The 14,786-nt window shown below is 37.5% G+C and overlaps 1 protein-coding gene and 19 non-coding genes across 20 annotated transcripts; 2 read left to right on the forward strand and 18 right to left on the reverse strand.

Annotated features, from left to right (window-relative positions):
• Nucleotides 1-130: 130 nt before the first annotated feature.
• On the reverse strand, nt 131-203 carry trnak-uuu (transfer RNA lysine (anticodon UUU)). The gene has a single exon. It is a non-coding gene; the product is annotated as a tRNA-Lys (tRNA).
• Nucleotides 204-460: 257 nt separating this feature from the next.
• trnam-cau (transfer RNA methionine (anticodon CAU)) lies at nt 461-533 on the reverse strand. The gene has a single exon. It is a non-coding gene; the product is annotated as a tRNA-Met (tRNA).
• Nucleotides 534-801: 268 nt separating this feature from the next.
• On the reverse strand, nt 802-874 carry trnak-uuu (transfer RNA lysine (anticodon UUU)). Its single transcript has one exon. It is a non-coding gene; the product is annotated as a tRNA-Lys (tRNA).
• A 257-nt stretch (nt 875-1,131) lies between these two features.
• trnam-cau (transfer RNA methionine (anticodon CAU)) lies at nt 1,132-1,204 on the reverse strand. The gene has a single exon. It is a non-coding gene; the product is annotated as a tRNA-Met (tRNA).
• Nucleotides 1,205-1,473: 269 nt separating this feature from the next.
• trnak-uuu (transfer RNA lysine (anticodon UUU)) lies at nt 1,474-1,546 on the reverse strand. The gene has a single exon. It is a non-coding gene; the product is annotated as a tRNA-Lys (tRNA).
• A 257-nt stretch (nt 1,547-1,803) lies between these two features.
• Nucleotides 1,804-1,876, reverse strand: trnam-cau (transfer RNA methionine (anticodon CAU)). The gene has a single exon. It is a non-coding gene; the product is annotated as a tRNA-Met (tRNA).
• A 269-nt stretch (nt 1,877-2,145) lies between these two features.
• On the reverse strand, nt 2,146-2,218 carry trnak-uuu (transfer RNA lysine (anticodon UUU)). The gene has a single exon. It is a non-coding gene; the product is annotated as a tRNA-Lys (tRNA).
• A 256-nt stretch (nt 2,219-2,474) lies between these two features.
• Nucleotides 2,475-2,547, reverse strand: trnam-cau (transfer RNA methionine (anticodon CAU)). The gene has a single exon. It is a non-coding gene; the product is annotated as a tRNA-Met (tRNA).
• A 269-nt stretch (nt 2,548-2,816) lies between these two features.
• trnak-uuu (transfer RNA lysine (anticodon UUU)) lies at nt 2,817-2,889 on the reverse strand. The gene has a single exon. It is a non-coding gene; the product is annotated as a tRNA-Lys (tRNA).
• Nucleotides 2,890-3,146: 257 nt separating this feature from the next.
• On the reverse strand, nt 3,147-3,219 carry trnam-cau (transfer RNA methionine (anticodon CAU)). Its single transcript has one exon. It is a non-coding gene; the product is annotated as a tRNA-Met (tRNA).
• A 271-nt stretch (nt 3,220-3,490) lies between these two features.
• On the reverse strand, nt 3,491-3,563 carry trnak-uuu (transfer RNA lysine (anticodon UUU)). Its single transcript has one exon. It is a non-coding gene; the product is annotated as a tRNA-Lys (tRNA).
• Nucleotides 3,564-4,161: 598 nt separating this feature from the next.
• On the reverse strand, nt 4,162-4,234 carry trnak-uuu (transfer RNA lysine (anticodon UUU)). The gene has a single exon. It is a non-coding gene; the product is annotated as a tRNA-Lys (tRNA).
• A 257-nt stretch (nt 4,235-4,491) lies between these two features.
• trnam-cau (transfer RNA methionine (anticodon CAU)) lies at nt 4,492-4,564 on the reverse strand. Its single transcript has one exon. It is a non-coding gene; the product is annotated as a tRNA-Met (tRNA).
• A 268-nt stretch (nt 4,565-4,832) lies between these two features.
• Nucleotides 4,833-4,905, reverse strand: trnak-uuu (transfer RNA lysine (anticodon UUU)). Its single transcript has one exon. It is a non-coding gene; the product is annotated as a tRNA-Lys (tRNA).
• Nucleotides 4,906-5,158: 253 nt separating this feature from the next.
• trnam-cau (transfer RNA methionine (anticodon CAU)) lies at nt 5,159-5,231 on the reverse strand. The gene has a single exon. It is a non-coding gene; the product is annotated as a tRNA-Met (tRNA).
• Nucleotides 5,232-5,500: 269 nt separating this feature from the next.
• trnak-uuu (transfer RNA lysine (anticodon UUU)) lies at nt 5,501-5,573 on the reverse strand. The gene has a single exon. It is a non-coding gene; the product is annotated as a tRNA-Lys (tRNA).
• A 256-nt stretch (nt 5,574-5,829) lies between these two features.
• On the reverse strand, nt 5,830-5,902 carry trnam-cau (transfer RNA methionine (anticodon CAU)). Its single transcript has one exon. It is a non-coding gene; the product is annotated as a tRNA-Met (tRNA).
• A 269-nt stretch (nt 5,903-6,171) lies between these two features.
• On the reverse strand, nt 6,172-6,244 carry trnak-uuu (transfer RNA lysine (anticodon UUU)). Its single transcript has one exon. It is a non-coding gene; the product is annotated as a tRNA-Lys (tRNA).
• Nucleotides 6,245-9,126: 2,882 nt separating this feature from the next.
• Nucleotides 9,127-9,233, forward strand: LOC114785012 (U6 spliceosomal RNA). Its single transcript, XR_003748994.1, has one exon. It is a non-coding gene; the product is annotated as a U6 spliceosomal RNA (small nuclear RNA).
• Nucleotides 9,234-11,558: 2,325 nt separating this feature from the next.
• On the forward strand, nt 11,559-12,533 carry LOC114769062 (uracil nucleotide/cysteinyl leukotriene receptor). The gene has a single exon (XM_028961760.1). The coding sequence runs from the start codon at nt 11,559-11,561 to the stop codon at nt 12,531-12,533; it is 975 nt and encodes a 324-aa protein (XP_028817593.1).
• The last annotated feature ends 2,253 nt before the right edge of the window (nt 12,534-14,786 follow it).

Raw genomic sequence — 14,786 nt, forward strand, 5'->3', positions numbered from 1 at the left:
CATACATTTTAATCAACGAAACTTTGGAGATGAAATGTGCTGCTTTAAAAAAATTATAAATTGGCAAAAAGTTTGACTATTGTAAATAATGGCAGCAATTCTTTATGTACTTTGAAGTAAATATACAATTCGCCTGAACAGGGACTTGAACCCTGGACCCTCAGATTAAAAGTCTGATGCTCTACCGACTGAGCTATCCAGGCTCTTACAAAGGAGTTCTTTTGACCGTCTAAAGCACTTTTAATTAAAGGCTGTTGACATTTTGAGCCTGAACCATCTTATATTCAACCTTTGCACTTATTAGGGAAGAGTAGGTTATGGTCATAGGAATGAAACATGATGCAAAACAGGATTTAAACAATGACCTGTGTGAAGATCAAACTCTTGACCAGTTCAGTAAATTTGCTGATTTTTGACCAGCTAAAGTACTTTCAGATTTAGGCTAAAAAAATTGTGTCCTTGCCCTGTGTGAGGATCGAACTCAAGACCTTCAGATTATGAGACTGACGCGCTACCTACTGGCCTAACAAGGCTTGCTTTTGAGGCTGGATCTTCGTAAACTGAGAATTACATGTTTTACCCATAATCACAAAGATGAAGAGCTTTTCAATTTCTGTGTGAAACCAGATGTGTAAAGATAATAAAAATGGCACAACAAAAGATATTAAATCATACATTTTAATCAACGAAACTTTGGAGATGAAATGTGCTGCTTTAAAAAAAATAATAAATTGGCAAAAAGTTTGACTATTGTAAATAATGGCAGCAATTCTTTATGTACTTAGTAGTAAATCAACAATTCGCCTGAACAGGGACTTGAACGCTGGACCCTCAGATTAAAAGTCTGATGCTCTACCGACGGAGCTATCCAGGCTCTTACAAAGAAATTCTTTTGACCTTCTAAAGCACTTTTAATTAAATGCTTTTGACATTTTGAGCCTGAACCATCTTATATTCAACCTTTGCACTTATTAGGGAAGAGAAGCTTACGGTCATAGGAATGAAACATGAAGCAAAACAGGATTTAAACAATGACCTATGTGAAGATCAAACTCTTGACCAGTTCAGCAAATTTGCTGATTTTTGACCAGCTAAAGTACTTTCAGATTTAGGCTAAAAATATTGTCTTCTTGCCCTGTGTGAGGATCGAACTCACGACCTTCAGATTATGAGACTGACGCGCTACCTACTGCGCTAACAAGGCTGGCTTTCAAATCTGGATCTTTGTAAACTGAGAATTACATGTTATTCCCTTGATCACAAAGATGAAAAGCTTTTCAATTTCTGTGAGAAAACAGATGTGTAAAGAAAAGAAAAAATGGCACAACAAAAGATATTAAATCATACATTTTAATCAACGAAACTTTGGAGATGAAATGTGCTGCTTTAAAAAAAATTAAAAATTGGCAAAAAGTTTGACTATTGTAAATAATGGCAGCAATTCTTTATGTACTTAGTAGTAAATCAACAATTCGCCTGAACAGGGACTTGAACCCTGGACCCTCAGATTAAAAGTCTGATGCTCTACCGACTGAGCTATCCAGGCTCTTACAAAGGAGTTCTTTTGAACCTCTAAAGCACTTTTAATTAAATGCTGTTGACATTTTGAGCCTGAACCATCTTATATTCAACCTTTGCACTTATTAGGGAAGAGTAGCTTATGGTCATAGGAATAAAACATGATGCAAAACAGGATTTAAACAATGACCTGTGTGAAGATCAAACTCTTGACCAGTTCAGCAAATTTGCTGATTTTTGACCAGCTAAAGTACTTTCAGATTTAGGCTAAAAACATTGTGTCCTTGCCCTGTATGAGGATCGAACTCACGACCTTCAGATTATGAGACTGACGCGCTACCTACTGCGCTAACAAGGCTTGCTTTTAAGGCTGGATCTTCGTAAACTGAGAATTACATGTTTTACCCTTGATCACAAAGATGAAGAGCTTTTCAATTTCTGTGTGAAACCAGATGTGTAAAGATAATAAAAAATGGCACAACGAAAGATATTAAATCATACATTTTAATCAACGAAACTTTGGAGATGAAATGTGCTGCTTTAAAAAAAATAATAAATTGGCAAAAAGTTTGACTATTGTAAATAATGGCAGCAATTCTTTATGTACTTAGTAGTAAATAAACAATTCGCCTGAACAGGGACTTGAACCCTGGACCCTCAGTTTAAAAGTCTGATGCTCTACCGACTGAGCTATCCAGGCTCTTACAAATAAATTCTTTTGACCTTCTAAAGCACTTTTAATTAAATGCTTTTGACATTTTGAGCCTGAACCATCTTATATTCAACCTTTGCACTTATTAGGGAAGAGAAGCTTATGGTCATAGGAATGAAACATGATGCAAAACAGGATTTAAACAATGACCTGTGTGAAGATCAAACTCATGACCAGTTCAGCAAATTTGCTGATTTTGACCAGCTAAAGTACTTTCAGATTTAGGCTAAAAATATTGTGTTCTTGCCGTGTGTGAGGATCGAACTCACGACCTTCAGATTATGAGACTGACGCGCTACCTACTGCGCTAACAAGGCTGGCTTTCAAGTCTGGATCTTTGTAAACTGAGAATTACATGTTATACCCTTGATCACAAAGCTGAAAAGCTTTTCAATTTCTGTGAGAAAACAGATGTGTAAAGAAAAGAAAAAATGGCACAACAAAAGATATTAAATCATACATTTTAATCAACGAAACTTTGGAGATGAAATGTGCTGCTTTAAAAAAAATTATAAATTGGCAAAAAGTTTGACTATTGTAAATAATGGCAGCAATTCTTTATGTACTTAGAAGTAAATATACAATTCGCCTGAACAGGGACTTGAACCCTGGACCCTCAGGTTAAAAGTCTGATGCTCTACCGACTGAGCTATCCAGGCTCCTACAAAGGAGTTCTTTTGACCTTCTAAAGCACTTTTAATTAAATGCTGTTGACATTTTGAGCCTGAACCATCTTATATTCAACCTTTGCACTTATTAGGGAAGAGTAGCTTATGGTCATAGGAATGAAACATGATGCAAAACAGGATTTAAACAATGACCTGTGTGAAGATCAAACTCATGACCATTTCAGCAAATTTGCTGATTTTTGACCAGCTAAAGTACTTTCAGACTTAGGCTAAAAATATTGTGTTCTTGCCCTGTGTGAGGATCGAACTCACGACCTTCAGATTATGAGACTGACGCGCTACCTACTGCGCTAACAAGGCTGGCTTTTAAAGATGGATCTTCGTAAACTGAGAATTACATGTTATACCCTTGATCACAAAGATGAAGAGCTTTTCAATTTCTGTGTGAAACCAGGTGTGTAAAGATAATAAAAAAAATGGCACAACAAAAGATATTAAATCATACATTTTAATCAACGAAACTTTGGAGATGAAATGTGCTGCTTTAAAAAAAATTATAAATTGGCAAAAAGTTTGACTATTGTAAATAATGGCAGCAATTCTTTATGTACTTAGTAGTAAATCAACAATTCGCCTGAACAGGGACTTGAACGCTGGACCCTCAGATTAAAAGTCTGATGCTCTACCGACTGAGCTATCCAGGCTCTTACAAAGGAGTTCTTTTGAACTTCTAAAGCACTTTTAATTAAATGCTGTTGACATTTTGAGCCTGAACCATCTTATATTCAACCTTTGCACTTATTATGGAAGAGTAGCTTATGGTCATAGGAATGAAACATGATGCAAAACAGGATTTAAACAATGACCTGTGTGAAGATCAGACTCTTGACCAGTTCAGTAAATTTGCTGATTTTTGACCAGCTAAAGTACTTTCAGATTTAGGCTAAAAAAATTGTGTCCTTGCCCTGTGTGAGGATCGAACTAAAGACCTTCAGATTATGAGACTGACGCGCTACCTACTGGCCTAACAAGGCTTGCTTTTGAGGCTGGATCTTCGTAAACTGAGAATTACATGTTTTACCCATAATCACAAAGATGAAGAGCTTTTCAATTTCTGTGTGAAACCAGATGTGTAAAGATAATAAAAATGGCACAACAAAAGATATTAAATCATACATTTTAATCAACGAAACTTTGGAGATGAAATGTGCTGCTTTAAAAAAAATAATAAATTGGCAAAAAGTTTGACTGTTGTAAATAATGGCAGCAATTCTTTATGTCCTTAGAAGTAAATCAACAATTCGCCTGAACAGGGACTTGAACCCTGGACCCTCAGATTAAAAGTCTGATGCTCTACCGACTGAGCTATCCAGGCTCTTACAAAGGAGTTCTTTTGAACTTCTAAAGCACTTTTAATTAAATGCTGTTGACATTTTGAGCCTAAACCATCTTATATTCAATCTTTGCACTTATTAGGGAAGAGTAGCTTATGGTCATAGGAATGAAACATGATGCAAAACAGGATTTAAACAATGACCTGAGTGAAGATCAAACTCTTGACCAGTTCAGCATATTTGCTGATTTTTGACCAGCTAAAGTACTTTCAGATTTAGGCTAAAAATATTGTGTCCTTGCCCTGTGTGAGGATCGAACTCACGACCTTCAGATTATGAGACTGACGCGCTACCTACTGCGCTAACAAGGCTTGCTTTTAAGGCTGCATCTTCGTAAACTGAGAATTACATGTTATACCCTTGATCACAAAGCTGAAAAGCTTTTCAATTTCTGTGAGAAAACAGATGTGTAAAGAAAAGAAAAAATGGCACAACAAAAGATATTAAATCATACATTTAATCAACAAAACTTTGGAGATGAAATGTGCTGCTTTAAAAAAAATAATAAATTATCAAAAAGTTTGACTATTGTAAATAATGGCAGCAATTCTTTATGTACTTAGTAGTAAATCAACAATTCGCCTGAGCAGGGACTTGAACCCTGGACCCTCAGATTAAAAGTCTGATGCTCTACCGACTGAGCTATCCAGGCTCTTACAAAGAAAACTTTGAACTTCTAAAGCACTTTTAATTAAATGCTGTTCACATTTTGAGCCTGAACCATCTTATATTCAACCTTTGCACTTATTAGGGAAGAGTAGCTTATGGTCATAGGAATGAAACATGATGCAAAACAGGATTTAAACAATGACCTGTGTGAAGATCAAACTCATGACCAGTTCAGCAAATTTGCTGATTTTGACCAGCTAAAGTACTTTCAGATTTAGGCTAAAATATTGTGTTCATGCCCTGTGTGAGGATCGAACTCACGACCTTCAGATTATGAGACTGACGCGCTACCTACTGCGCTAACAAGGCTGGCTTTCAAGTCTGGATCTTTGTAAACTGAGAATTACATGTTATACCCTTGATCACAAAGCTGAAAAGCTTTTCAATTTCTGTCAGAAAACAGATGTGTAAAGAAAAGAAAAAATGGCACAACAAAAGATATTAAATCATACATTTTAATCAACGAAACTTTGGAGATGAAATGTGCTGCTTTAAAAAAAATTATAAATTGGCAAAAAGTTTGACTATTGTAAATAATGGCAGCAATTCTTTATGTACTTAGTAGTAAATCAACAATTCGCCTGAACAGGGACTTGAACCCTGGACCCTCAGATTAAAAGTCTGATGCTCTACCGACTGAGCTATCCAGGCTCTTACAAATAAATACTTTTGACCTTCTAAAGCACTTTTAATTAAAGGCTGTTGACATTTTGTGCCTGAACCATCTTATATTCAACCTTTGCACTTATTAGGGAAGAGTAGCTTATGGTCATAGGAATGAAACATGATGCAAAACAGGATTTAAACAATGACCTGAGTGAAGATCAAACTCTTGACCAGTTCAGCAAATCTGTTGATTTTGACCAGCTAAAGTACTTTCAGATTTAGGCTAAAAATATTGTGTCCTTGCCCTGTGTGAGGATCGAACTCACGACCTTCAGATTATGAGACTGACGCGCTACCTACTGCGCTAACAAGGCTGGCTTTCAAGTCTGGATCTTTGTAAACTGAGAATTACATGTTATACCCATGATCACAAAGATGAAAAGCTTTTCAATTTCTGTGAGAAAACAGATGTGTAAAGAAAAGAAAAAAATGCACAACAAAAGATATTAAATCATACATTTTACTCAATGAAACTTTGGAGATGAAATGTGCTGCTTTAAAAAAAATAATAAATTGGCAAAAAGTTTGACTGTTGTAAATAATGGCAGCAATTCTTTATGTACTTAGTAGTAAATCAACAATTTGCCTGAAAAGGGACTTGAACCCTGGACCCTCAGATTAAAAGTCTGATGCTCTACCGACTGAGCTATCCAGGCTCTTACAAATAAATTCTTTTGACCTTCTAAAGCACTTTTAATTAAAGGCTGTTTACATTTTGTGCCTGAACCATCTTATATTCAACCTTATTAGGGAAGAGTAGCTTATGGTCATAGGAATGAAACATGATGCAAAACAGGATTTAAACAATGACCTGTGTGAAGATCAAACTCATGCCCAGTTCAGCAAATCTGCTGATTTTGGACCAGCTAAAGCACTTTCAGATTTAGGCTAAAAATATTGTCTTGGACCAGCTTATAGACAGTCTGTACACTTAATAATGAAAAGCTCTTCATGGTGATAGAAATGAAAAGTAATGTAAAATAGAAATTAAACTCAGCCCTGTGTGAGAATCGAAATCAAGACCTTGAAATTATGAGACTGACCCGCTATTCAATGCACTAATGTGGCTTGATTTCAAGTCTGTATCCTGGCAAACTGAAAACTGTTTTTTACCCTTGATCACAAAGATTAAAAGAGGTTCTAAATTTCTGTGAGAAAACAAATGTGTAAAGAAAATGAAAGTGAAAAGGGGATGTTTCTTTTTCGGTGGGTAAGCTTCTTTTCCTGTTGAGCCAATGTTCCAGGTTATGGGATGGGTTTGTGTGACGGGTTCACCTCCGCAGCACCATTCTACCGGTTCCACGCACACCATTAGACACTTGGACAGCCGGGTGGTTCACAAATTCCCTTTTTATTTTCTGTAATACATGCAAGGTACAGTGGAGTAGGTGGGAATTAGCCTACGGTTGGTCTGGATAACTCTCTCCATTCAGTGTCCTGAATTGCTTTTTTCTTTTACAACTTCATGCAGATACATACTTGGTTGTAAATGTAATAAAAGGTACAAATAAGCAAAACAAACTAAATAAGGCCTCTCACTTTGGTGATCATATAGTGATGTGAAAAGCACTGAACACTTAAGCATAATGTACTCAAAACTCTTAGCATCTGCATTAATACATTTTATCCGTAGCACCAGGGATAATTCAAGTGAACCCTTTTTCTTAGAATTAAATAAGAAACCACATGAACACAGTGAAACATGAGACTCACCAATACAAATACAAATACATTTACTGAGTGGTGTACTACCAGATTAACTTATATGAACGAATCTTAACAGATATAACATAACCCAAAACTTATAATGGTAGAACCATATAACATTATAAAAACACAAGGAAATCCAAACGATATTACCTGTAATACATGCAAGGTACAGTGGAGTAGGTGGGAATTAGCCTACGGTTGGTCTGGATAACTCTCTCTGGGTAGCGTGGGTAGAAGAAAATTAGCATGCTAATCAAACAAGTAAATCAACCTAAAACTACGGATATACATGTCATGGAATCATCTCAAAATAGTGAGCAAGAATCGCTACCCAAACTGCATGATAAATAATGACTTCTGTGTTCTTATAACCCAGTAAAACATAGTTTATGCCAGACCACTCAAAACGTGACCTACCCATTCAGTGTCCTGAACTGCTTTGAGCAATTTCATGCGATCTCCTACTACACTGTACCTTGATACCACTAGAGGGCGTCATTGCACCATTTAAAATAATTTAACCACATACTACTCTGTTACATTTGTATTATGAAGAGTTGTAGACTGGAAAGGGGCTGCATGCTGGGCAGCGTGGGAGAGATCTAATTAAACTTGGTTCTGGCTGCTACGTTGCAGACTACTCTGTGAATTTTTATTTTAACACCCACACTGTATGGGCGGTGTTCAAGACGCTTTGTTACATTATCATTTCTTTGACCACATATTCTCACTATGTACACAACGGCTATGCTTTATAAGTATGCGTACTAAGTCCACTGATGCAGTTATTATGAATGAATATATTTATTGCAATTTATGTATAATTCAGTCATCAGTCCAAAAAACAGAAACCACGTAAAAAACAAAACTGAGTAGTGAGGTTTTGTGGGTGTTGAGATAAAGAAGGAAATGAACAGGAACTGAAAAGTATTGACAGACCCATGACACCAGCATCTCATTACCTTCAAAGACCTGAAGCTGTCGGTAAGTGTCCATAACCAAGTCTGATTGATTTATTTTTAAAGGACAGTGTCTCAACACTAGCTCAAAATACTGTGTCTGCCTTCTGTCTATTTTATGATTCACTGCTGGGAGTAATGGTAGGTTTGGTTATTTGCAATGTAGACAATGACAATGCAATGACAACCTGGGCTTATATAAAATGTTAAATAAAAAGTCTTAAATTCCACAACAACATCTAACAAAAGAAACCTGTTACCATGCACTATCAACAAATCTAGATCTTTCTCATTATATGACATTAATCTAATAGGAATTAACAACATAAAACTGTAAGTTCTATCTAGGCTCAAATGATGAAAAATGAAATGTAACTTTTATTATTAACTTCCATCAAGATTTTGGTGTTTCTCTATTTCCTACTATTTTCTGCATCTTCAACATTAAACACCTGCAACCTCCTCTCTTACCACTTGCTTTTTCTCAACATCTTTCTCCCAACATACTTAGTGTCTCTCCTCTTTATTCCCTCCAATCTTGCCTCTGACTTTGTGTTCAAAACATCCAACCCTAACTGTTTATATAATGCACTCATTCCTAAATTCTGTCCATCCTTGTCATCCCCAATGCAAATCTGAGCACTTTTAACTCTGCCGTCTGGCTTTTTGACAGTCACTGATCTCACTACTGTCTTGTAAACTTTCCATTTCACTCTTGCTGGTACCCGCCTGTCACAAATCATGTCTGCCTCTCTCCTCCACTTATTCTGCCCTTCCTGGACTCTCTATCATCCAATGAAAAAAGAAAATACTGGCTCACCTTGGTGCAGTGGTGGCCTAGTGGTTGAGGAAATGACCCCGTAATCAGAATGCTTGCTACGGCTGCACATACACTAAAATTGGATCGATACAGAGAAGATTAGCATGGCCCCTGCGAAAGGATGACACGCAAATCCGTGAAGCGTTCCATAGTTTCTCACTGGGGCAGTGGTGGCTTAGCGGTTAAGGAAGCGGCCCCGTAATCAGAAGGTTGCCGGTTCAAATCCCAAGGTGCCACTGAGGTGCCACTGAGCAAAGCACCGTCCCCACACACTGTTCCCTGGGCGCCTGTCATGGCTGCCCACTGCTCACTCAGGGTGATGGGTTAAATGCAGAGGACAAATTTCACTGTGTGCTGTGTATCACGTGTGACAATCTCTTCACTTTAAACTTTAGAAGTTTGCCGGTTCGAATCCCGATCCGCTGAGCACCGTCCCCACACACAGGCTCCCTGGGCGCCTGTCATGGCTGCCCACTGCTTGCCAAGGGTAATGGGTTAAAAGCAGAGCACACATTTCATTGTGTCACTGTGTGCTGTGCTGCAGTGGATCACAATGACAGTCACTTCATTTTCAATTTAATAAAAAATTTGAGGTGAAATTTTTATTGAAAATATTTCATTGAACCATCAGAATTCCTCCTCCTTCACCAGCTCAACTTTTTGTAACCTGACCATCCCGCTGTCCTCCCTCTCATTACATATATTCTGTCTACTGACCTTCATTCCTCTCCTCTCTAGAGCATCTCTACCTCTCCAGGGTCTCTTTCAGCTCCACCCTACTCATCAGCAAACATCATAGTTTATGGGGACTCCTGTCTAATCTCATCTGTCAACCTGTCCATCACCATAGCAAAAAGAAAGATCTCAGAGCTGATCCTTGGTGTAGACCCATCTCCACATTGAACACGTCTGTAACTCTGGCACACTGCCGTTGTACATGTCCTGCACCACTTTCACATACTTCTCTGCCTCCTGACTTCCTCATATAAACCATAGCTCCTCTCCAGCTCCAGTTCACAAAGACACAGTGCAGCGAATTCTGATTGCCTCTGTACATCTCCATCAACACCCAAGATCAACATTGTATTTGTAGTGCTCTTTCCGGGCATGAAACCATACTGTTGTTCACTGATCATCACCTCTTTCATTAATCTTGTTGTGAAGTGATTGTCATTGTGAAACACCACAGCACACGGTGACACAATAAAAGGTGTCCTCTGCTTTTAACCCTCACCCTTAGTGAGCAGTGGGCAGCCATGACAGGCGCCCAGGTGTGTGGAGACAGTGCTTTGCTCAATGGCACCTTGGCAGTTTTTCAAAGCAGCAACCTTCTGACTACGGGGCCGCTTCCTTACTCACTAAGCCAGGGGTGGGCAAAAATGCTCAGGGCCACATTGTCTTTAATATGTGACAGATGAGCCAGACCAGCACCAGATGCATACATATCAGACATAAAAATAAAAAGGCATTAAAGTGTTCATATTTACAAAGTCTATAACACAGAAAGCCAAGGACAGATCTCCTACACCGCAAATGACTGCATCCAAGTAATCATCCTTTTGTACAATGGAATAAAATATTTGAGATTTGTGCATTTTGGGTATTTGAAGTGTGTGTGTTTAATGGTTTTTTTCAGTTTCTTTATATCTAGTAGTACAAATGAATGAGAATGCACATATGAAATACAGCCTCTTTTCACCACGTCTTAGGTTTGTGCCACCTAGTGAACATCTGCCAGGGTTTTAAGTGCTAAAACAGTAAGCCAATCATTTTTCGTGATATTGACTAATTGCTAAATTGGAGAATAAAACAAGTGTATCCCTTTGTTTAAAAACAGGAGTATTGTAGCAGCTGGGTGCATCACTGGCAACGCAGGAGATCTGGCCTTGACTGGTGTGGTCTGAATTCCTGCATTACTGATTTGGTCAGCTCAGAAGCACACAGGACAGAGATCATTAGAATGAAAGAAAACTGCATTTTTACGCCATCCTGGGTAATGCACGACGCCATAAGATGGGAAAAATTCCCTCTATGGAATTCCAAAGGGTTTAAAATCAAATGAATAAATACATCATGGAAAAAATAACCCTTTCATCCGCACACATGCAATCTTCGCGAACTATTTTCTTTGCATTAATAAAATTTCAGGAGCAACACTTTTTATACATAAGATATATTTATACATAAGTAAAAATAATATTAGCAGTGTTATCATCATGTCAAAAAGAATTTGGGGCTCCTATTTCTTTCTCTTGTGTGAAAATGGCTTTTTGAGTGTTAAAGGACCCTTGGTCTAACTTCTCCTGTAGTGAAATCAGTTATTTGAGCCACAGTAATTTAACACAATACTTCATTCAGAAAAAAAGGAGTCAATGAATTTTCAATTAATTTGATGTTAACAATGTGTATTTTTGAGGACATTACAAAGATATAAATTTACAAATGTATTGCATTTTTCTTATATTCTCAGGCTGTACCAACATGATACCTGCTAACTACACAACAGAAGTCTGGAATCCAGTATACCGAGCATACTTTGAAAAGGAAAATTTCTTATTCACTTTATTCTATGTGACTATTTTCTTGTTTTCAGTACCTGCCAATGCCATAGCACTGGTAGTGTTTTTCATTCAGAAGGGCAAGACTACTGTGGCCAAAGTGTTCTTGACTCACTTGGTGGTGGCTGACATGTCCTATGTCCTGCTCCTACCTATGCGTACAGTCTACCACATCTCTAACAACAACTGGATCTTTGGGGAGCTGCTGTGCCGTCTCGCCGGTTTTCTCTTCTACCTCAACCTCTACTGCAGTCTCTACTTTATGACCTGCATCAGCTTCAACCGCTTTCTGGCTGTGGTCTTCCCCATTAGATCACGCTCGTTGAGGAAACCTTTGTATGCAAAGATGATCTGTGCCTTCCTTTGGTGCAGCATAACCATATCCATGATTCCCATGTTACAGTCACACCAAACTGTTCACATTAAGTCAGAAGATTTCAATATTACAGTGTGCAACCAGATGTACCGGGAAAAAACATCTCCAAAAGCACTGGTGTCAACAGCAGTTGCATTCATGATTCCATTGGCCATGCTGACCTTGTCTTATGTTCTCATTTTGTGCAAGCTGTTTAGAATGAATTTGCAGGGGAACAATGGCATCCAGCGTAAAGCAGTCTACGTGATTACGCTGACTTTAATGAACTTCCTTTTAGCATTTGTGCCATACCATGTGCACCGCTTCATTTACATATTACGATACATACAAGGTGATGTACCACGTGGAACAATGGAATTATTGGTTTTGTGGAACCGCATAACATCAGCACTGACTTGCACCAGTGGGATCATAGACCCCATTATGTATTTTTTTCTTGCTAAAACCTACAGAGAAACATTGCTGCACATACTTCGAAGACTTAGAGAGAAATGCTCAACTATAAAAGCAGAGCCAGCATAATATCAAATATGTGCACATAAGCAGTGTGAGTTTAATTATACCTTTTAGGCAAAATCATACATGCTGAACTTCCAACATCAAACTAAAAACAAAGCTTAAGAAAACTTAATTAAACAGGCTTCAGCATGGAGAAAAGGCTTAAATATAGTTAGTCTTTAAGTGGGGTTTTAAAAATAACATTGGCTGAAATGTTAATCGTTGGTTTTAAAATGATAGCAAAAGTCTGTATTCACTATTTATAGAACAAAAATAATTAAGTAAACAAGACATAAATATTATTTCAAAGCAGTATTTTAAAGATATATAGTATATTTGTAGCAATGCAGAAATCAAAATTCTGATTCATTTTACAAATTAAATTCAACTGTGATTATGCAGAAAGGACATTTATATGTTGATGTGAACATTCATGTAAATGTTTTTTTCCCTATCCATAAATCCATAAATTGTCATTGCTATTTTATTATTGTTTTATTATCATTGCTTAAACTTTGCCTTCCTTCTTTGCTTTTGTATTTGCTTGACAATTTGGTGAACACCCATTGGGTTCTATGACATATTTTTTATTTTTTTGCTTTTATATCGTCTCAGTGGTCACCTAATACTGTATCTGAAGTCTCTTTCTGAAATTCAGTGTTGGTGCAGAATTACAGCCACTTTGAGCCAGTCCCACAATGAGATTTCCCCAGTTTCTGCGGCCTATAGAAGTTGAGAGGACAGTCGCAGAACTAACATCATCAACTCCATTCACCAGCCACAGGTGCAGACAAGAGGTCGTGTCTGAATTTTTCCAGAAAAAATCAAATTAACCCACTGGTTCTTCAGAGGTTTGCGTGACAGAACTAGAAAAAATAATTTGGTCATTTTTACATCCAATCACCGAGCAACTGCAATGCTTAGCACGTTTGCAAGCTAATTTTTTAAGGGAGGGTTGGGAAATTCTCTGGGCAGACAAAGCATAAAGGAGGTAACCTTTCCCCTTATGACAATATAGGGGGCCAAAATCCAGATCCGACTGTCTGAGCTGCTGCTCTCTGAACGGTGAAGCAGAATGACCAAAGCACTCTTTATACCTATCGCCATTTCTAGCCACTGCAGGACCATAGACCAGCTAGGGGAACTCATATTAATGTTAAATAATCTCACAAAGTGAAATTTTCATGTCATGGGACCTTTAAATACTACTATTTTGCAAATATGATTCAACAATGTGACTAATTTGACTTCTCTTAAACACAATACAGAATACAAATAAGAGCTTCTTTTTTATTGTCATAACTATAAACCTGTGATTATAGAACACATTGTAATACAAATTACAAAGTATTTTGACGTTTTTTCTCAGCTCTAATCAGAAAATTTCGGTCAAGCTTGAATGTTTATTTTTGAGATTCTTTCTTGGATGGCACCTTCTCAATCTCAGTTTCTTGGACTTTATCATTGTTTAATGAAATGTACCCTTTAATGCTGGAACAGAGATTTTGTAGTCAATCATAAAGTATTGCTAACAAGAAGCTAATTGGCCTTGACCATGTCAAGTTAAAAGACATTGCATAACCACTTTAGCACCACTTTTTGAAATTAAGTGAAAGTGAAGTGATTGCAACGAATTGTGTCCTCACCATCACTCTTGGAGAGCAGTGGGCAACCATGGGAGCATTGTATGGGGATGGTACTTTGCTCAGTGGCACCTCAGCGGCACCTTCTGATTATAAGTCCACTTCCTTAACCACTAGGCCAATCACTGCCGGAAAATTTAGATATGTATTTGAGTGTAAATAAGTGTATATATGTATACAATTGAGCCTTTCTGTAAGTTCATACTTTACAGAACCAAATTTGGGTTTCTGCTTGATGAATGTTACATCTCCATTCCACCCCAGACAGGTGAGATAAGTGGGATACCAATGTAAATTGAATGTGATTGATATATTTAAAATGTATCCAGGACATTCGACTTCCAGCAAAGACATTTAACTCGGGTAAGGAAATGCAGAGTGCAGAGAAATGAGCAGATGCATAACATTTGGACTGGACTATTATAACTCTCTTTTTCATGCTGTTTTACTGAATATGCTCCAACTAGTTCAAACATCTGCTGCTAGAGTTCTTACATGAGTGGGAAAACATGACCTTACTTAAGTATTGTCTTTACAGCAATCCAGTTAAATAGCAATCCAGTTAAATAACTTGGCTTGATAGTTCTTCACTTATAAAGCTTTGGATGGTCTTGGCCTTGTATGTCTCATAACC

This window comes from Denticeps clupeoides, chromosome 2 (assembly GCF_900700375.1).
Source record: "Denticeps clupeoides chromosome 2, fDenClu1.1, whole genome shotgun sequence".
NCBI lineage: Eukaryota > Metazoa > Chordata > Actinopteri > Clupeiformes > Denticipitidae > Denticeps > Denticeps clupeoides.

Excerpts from the sequence above, each read along its gene's own strand:
- LOC114769062 (XM_028961760.1), top strand. The coding sequence starts at position 11,559 with ATGATACCTGCTAACTACACAACAGAAGTCTGGAATCCAGTATACCGA.